General features: G+C 33.7%; 1 protein-coding gene across 1 annotated transcript in view; it reads right to left on the bottom strand.

Moving 5' to 3' along the window:
• Nucleotides 1–5,325: 5,325 nt before the first annotated feature.
• The window catches only part of LOC140727291 (NXPE family member 3-like), a 36,215-nt gene continuing 34,955 nt past the window's right edge, over nt 5,326–6,585 (bottom strand). Inside the window, exon 6 of the mRNA XM_073044551.1 lies at nt 5,326–6,041. Coding sequence (XP_072900652.1) covers nt 5,488–6,041 — 554 coding nt within the window. The 3' untranslated portion in view covers nt 5,326–5,487. The remainder of the gene's footprint in view (nt 6,042–6,585) is intronic.

Below are 6,585 nucleotides of genomic sequence, written 5' to 3'. Positions count from 1 at the left end.
TACTGCTATAGACACTACTCCCTAATAAATGAGTGATTCTGATCATGTAAGATGGTTTTCGATTCCTCAAATCAGGGTTAGTCTCTGGTTATTGGTGTAGGTTTATCCTATACTTCATATTTAAGTTAAAGTGTGCTTTCGTTATATTAATCGCTCTGTCTTATACACTTTAACCACTATACTGTATTTTTGACTATTATTTCTGTTCCCTTGAAGGTATATTTTTAACCTTTCGAAGGGAAATTTTTTTATTATCAAGATGGTTTTTTGCAAAAATATTCTTGGTTTTGTTTAAGATGGTGTTATTGTTTCTTTTTTCGTCTTCTTCCTATAATGCATCACTTATCATAGTTTAAATACTTCTTGATTTGTTTGGGTTATAACCCGATTTATAAACTTTTAGTGATTATATTCTTTTTTTTTACAACTAAGCATATTAAGAAGTGTAGATTTTAGTATTGTGATCATAATTTTTAAAGTTGGGGTGTTTTTTTTATATATCCTTTAAATACGGAGTGGTCTGCCGCTGATATGGGGGTAGAATTAGTCTCATTTTTTCCATTTTCTAGCCACATTTTGGCTTTTTTTCTTTTTCTTGTGGGGGTGGGGGTTGGTCTGTTTTCCTTTTTTATTGTTCTTTTATCAGTTTGTTTCAGTTTTTTCATTCGGGCTGTTTTTGAACTACAAATATGTCTACGATGTCGTCACTTCCGGGTCCGCTCTTTATTTTTGTTCCTCTTCCGGGTGCATGAGTTTATAATATGGTTAACTCTTTCTATACCAAAGGGTTGACTTTAGAAGCATGGCTCAAACCATTAACTTTGTGTCTTGGAATACTAATGGTTTAAACCATCCGATTAAATGAAAGAAGATTTTCAAAGTATTCCAAAGACTTAATGCTCATATCATTTTTGTACAAGAAAGGAGGACAAATATCGCTTTTTTAGGTCTTGGCGGGATCAACAGTATCATTCGAATTCGAATGCCAAAGTTAAGGGAGTTTCAATTTTTATTGACTCCTCTATTGCATTTGTTCAACATGATATCCTTTCGGATCCGAATGGTAGATTTTTGTTAATTACAGGTTTACTCTGTAATAAAAAGTTTGCTATGGTTAATGTTTATGCTCCAAATGTGGATTGTCCTGATTTTTTTAAGTCCTTATTTACTTCTTTACCTAATTTAAATGAATATAAGTTAATAATGGGTGGTGACTTTAATTGTTGTTTAAATCCTTTGATGGACAAATCTATATCTATTCAGACTTTACCCAATAAGTCGGCCACTTGTATTAACTCCTTTTTGACTGATAATGGAGTTTTTGATATTTGGAGATTTCGTCATTTTAATGACAAAGAGTTTTCTTTTTTCTCACATGTTTATCATTCCTATTCGAGAATTTATTATTTTTTTATTGACTCTTGTTTTATTCCATCGGTAATTGGTTGCAATTATGATATTATAGCTATTTCTGACCATGCTCCATTAAAATTTTCTATTAATTTCACGGATACAGCTTTAAGTGTTAGACAATGGCGATTTGACTCTACCTTATTGCAAGATCCGGACTTTATTAAATTTATGAAGGAGCAGATCGATTTTTTCTTTTCAACTAATTCCACGGAAGATATCTCTTGCGGAACACTTTGGGACACCTTTAAAGCGTATATACGTGGACAGATTATCTCTTACTCTGTTGGTCTGAGAAAACACATTAAGAAGGAAACTCTTTTATTGGTTGATAAAATTAAAGAGATTGACAAGAAATATTCGACCACTCCTAGTAGGGAGCTTTACAAACAAAGGGTTGAACTTCAAATGGAACATAGTTTATTACTTAGATCTCCAATTGAAAATCAATTAATGAAAACCAGATCTGATTTTTATATACATAGTGATAAATCGGGAAAACTGTTAGCTAGTCAGCTGAAGAATGTTTGGGTTAAACGTCAAATCACTAAGGTTCATCAGCAGAATGGGGATTTGACAGTTAACCATGATGAGATAAATAAGTCTTTTCAAGACTTTTATACCTCCCTGTATCAATCTGAATTCCCTCAGGATCATAATACCATGTGTGATTTTCTTGGGAAATTGAATTTTCCAAAATTATCATCCGATGATCTTTCAGTATTAGATACTCCGTTCACGGATGCAGAAATTAAAGGGGTTATTTCCTCAATGAATTCTGGGAAAGCACCAGGTCCAGATGGGTATACAGCAGAATTTTTAAAATGTTTTTCTGCTACTCTCTCTCCTTGGTTATACAAGGTTTTTGAAGAAGCAATTAGATTGGGGAATTTGCCACAATCTTTTTATAGAGCTTCCATTTCCTTAATACTGAAGAAAGATAAAGACCCTACTGACTGTGCATCTTCTAGACCAATATCTTTATCGAATGTGGATTCCAAGATCTTTTCCAAGTTACTGGCTTCCAGGCTGGAGAAGGTACTACCCCAAATTATTTCGGAAGATCAAACCGGTTTTATTAAAAATCGCTATTCTTTTTTCAATGTTAGGAGATTACTGAATATTATTTATACTCCTTCACATAGCACTTCAGAATGTGTTATTTCATTAGATGTGGAGAAAGCATTTGATAGAGTTGAATGGCCTTACTTATTTTATGTGCTGGAGAAGTTTAATTTCAGTCCGACCTTTATTTCTTGGATTAAACTGATTTATCAAACTTCAGTAGCCTCGGTGTTTACTAATAATCAAAGATCTCCCTTTTTTCGTTTATTTCAGGGCACTAGACAAGGTTGTCCTCTTAGCCCATTACTATTTAACATTGCTTTAGAACCTTTGGCAATTGCCATCAGAGAATCACAGGATATTTTGGGTATTAATCGTGGAACAGATATTCATAAGGTATCTTAGTACGCAGATGATTTATTATTATTCATTTCTAACCCTGAGAAATCTATTCCAGCAGTCTTATCATTGTTGGCTCAATTTAGTGAGTTTTCTGGGTATAAGTTAAATCTTAATAAGAGTGAATTGTTTCCTTTGAATAGACAGGTCCCAAGCTATGGTATTTTACCTTTTAAATTAGTTAATGACTCTTTTACTTAGGGATTAAAATCACAAAAAACCATAAAGAATTATTTAGGTTTAATTTTCTACCCTTAATTGATCAGATTAAAGGCTTGTTTACTAAGTGGTCACCATTATCTTTATCTCTGATAGGTAGGATTAATGCTATTAAGATGGTTATTTTACCTAAGTTTTTATATATTTTTCAAGCGGCACCAATTTTTATTCCGAAATCCTTTTTTACTAATGTTAATTCAAAAATTTCCTCATATATATATGGCAGAATAAAAATCCCAGGTTAGGTAAAACATACTTACAGAAGACAAAGAAGGAAGGTGGGTTGGCATTACCCAATTTCAGATTTTATTATTGGGCAGTTAATATTAGATATTTGTTATGTTGGTTGAAAGAATGGGATGGTCCTTTTGGCCCTCATTGGGTGAGTTTGGAAATTAAATTGGTACCAGTTTATGCTCTGGGCTCTATTTTAGGGACATCTCTCCCTTTTGCTCTTTCTAAATTGCCGAAACGAATTGACAACCCGATAGTTAAATATACCTTACGTATCTGGTTTCAATTTTGGAAATTTTTCGGGTTGACTCAATTCGTTTTAAATATTCCTATTGTATCTAATTGTTTTTTCCACCCCTCAATAATAGATCAAGCTTTTTTGGCTTGGAAAACTAAGGGTTTATGAAGATTTTCTGATTTATTTTTGGACAACTGTTTTATGTCTTTTGAGCAATTATCTAATAAATATAATTTGCTGAGATTTCATTTTTTTAGATACTTACAGGTTAGGCATTTTTTAAGTACGGTACTTCCTACATTTCCAAATTGTGTGTCTTCAGATATTTTGGAGAGTTTGTTTGAATTAAACCCTTTTCAAAAAGGGCTTATATCAAAACTTTATAATATAATTATGAAGATACGTTCAGTGCCCCTTGATAAGACCAAAAATGATTGGGAAAGAGAGCTCAATCTTATTATTCCTATTGAGAATTGGGATAGAATTCTTCAATTAGTTAATACATCATCTATATGTGCCAAACATTCATTAATACAATTTAAGGTTGTACATAGGGCCCATATGTCCAAGGATAAATTAGCTCATTTTTATTCTTATATAAACCCTATTTGTGACAGATGTCAATTGGAAATCGCATCTTTAACTCATATGTTTTGGTCATGTCCGCTTTTGAAAAAATATTGGAAATATATTTTTGATATTATCTCTGCGGTACTGAACATCGATTTACAACCCCATCCTATTACCGCAATTTTTGGTTTACCGATGATGGACTCACTCCATTTATCTCCTTCCACCTGTCGAATGATTGCTTTTCTCACTTTGATGGCTAGAAGATCTATTTTGTTGAATTGGAAGGAAATTAATCCTCCCACAGTATTTCATTGACTTTCTCAAACTATGTTATGTTTAAATTTAGAAAAAATTAGAAGTGGTGTATTCGATTCTTCTATTAAATTTGAAAAGATATGGAGACCATTTATTCAATATTTTCATATGATGTAATACGACCCTGTGCCAAGCTTATTGGTTTTTTCAGCTTTAATCATATTTATGTTGAGAGGATCGGAGTTGACAACATTGATGTTTATGTATTCTTGTGAGATACTATAAACAGCCCTTTTTTCTCTCTTTTTTAGTTTTTCCTTTTTTTCTTTTTTTGCTTCCATTTTTTTCCTTAGATACTAGATTAGTAGGTTAGTCAACTTTGCATATATATATATATATTTTTTTCTTTTTTTATATTAGATATTATGAAATATCTAGATTTACCTTGTTCATATATATACTATATGGTTCATGTTTCGGGAAAACTTATTTATACTGTATTCATTGCTTATGTATTCTTTCATGTGTAATGGGAATTTGTATGTTTGTAATCCCTTTATTAATATATTAATTGTATTTTGTTCATAATATTATTAATACTAATAAAAAGATTGAAAAAGAAAACACACACATTTCAATCAGTCTGTCCTATTGAGTCTATAACCTTGTTCCTGTCTGATCTTGCATGTCTAGCCATCTCTCTTCCTTTCAATCCCTCTGTCCTGCTACTCTGTTTTCCACCACTCTGACAATCTACTCTGAATCCTCCCTAGTAGCACTAGCAAACTAGTTCATTAGAACGTGTGAAAACCAAATAATTGCTGAGTCAGAAATCTGAAACTAAAACAGAAAACGTTGGGAATGCACAGCAAACCATTTTTATTTGATGATAAGTGGATAGTCAATGGAAACAATGCCTGCATAATGTATTTAGTTACATACAGAATTCCCACTAATACTGGAACAAAAAAGAACATAGGATTATTTACACATTCCAAAACAGTTTGATTGTATCCAGTACATACTCCCTATCTGTGGAAAATTCAAAGATAATTTATCTTAAAGCAAACATTGATATATTCTTCAAATGTCCATCAACCTTTTTCAGAAGGGCAGACATATGAAAGAAATACATCCATTTCATTCTTTATAATAATTTGTGGAGGGTGTATGTTATGGGGCAGGTAGTGGGCTATGGTCATTTCCCATGCATCTACAAATGCTACATTCATGCCTGTAAATATCCTCCTCAGTACTGAATCAAGCTGATAGGAAAACCAATCACTCTGGCGTAGACTGAGGGATGGTGTAAGGGCCCGTACATTAGCCATCTTTATTACCACTACTGTATCCGGACTCCTGCCCAAAAGCTGCAGGATTGACCTCCGGATGTACTGCAGCCTCCGAATGTACACTTCTATTGGATAAGAGGCAAAATGTACACATAAGGTAATTGCTATGACTGTATCTTTCCCTCCTCTAACTTCATCTATTTTATTTGAAGTGTACCGCAATAGCTGGCTCCAAATATTGTAGAATTGGATTGGGGGTCCATGGACACGAAATTCCACCATGATGTTGTGCTCCTTGTCTACGGCAAGGAGAGGGCCAGCATTTCCAGAAGAGCCAAGGTCAAATACTTTCAGACCTAAGAGGAATAAAATAAATGTAACCTGCTGGCTATCATTTAGTAAAATGTATACACATGTAAATGGTCAACACACTTGATTTTCAGGCTTACAGCACCAAATAGAATAAATGACTTAACACCTTGTCAATGTAATTAAGGAGCTAAGAGATACTAACCTGGCATAGGATCCTTGCCTTTGGTAGTAAGAGACATACAATAATGACAGCTCCCTCCCCTTCCTCGATCTCTTTGTCTCCATTTCTGGAGACAAACTATGAAGTGACATCTTTTATCAACCTACCAAATACAACAGCAGTCTTCACCATACCTCTTCCCACCCTATCTTTTGTAAAAAAAAGTGCTATGCCCTTTTCTTAATTCCTTTGCCTCCACCACATAAGACACAGGATGCACCTTTTCTCTCCAGGACATCAGAGATGTTTGCCTTCTTCAAAGAATGAGGCTTCCCTTCCTCCACTATTGATGCTGCCCTCACCAACATCTCCTCCATTTTTCAAACATCTGCACTGCCTCCATCTTCCCACTGCCTTAACAGTGATAG

Source organism: Hemitrygon akajei, chromosome 5 (assembly GCF_048418815.1).
Source record: "Hemitrygon akajei chromosome 5, sHemAka1.3, whole genome shotgun sequence".
Taxonomy (NCBI): Eukaryota; Metazoa; Chordata; class Chondrichthyes; order Myliobatiformes; family Dasyatidae; genus Hemitrygon; species Hemitrygon akajei.
The sequence above is the reverse complement of the archived record's forward strand: the minus strand, read 5'-3'. Positions and strand labels throughout refer to the sequence as shown.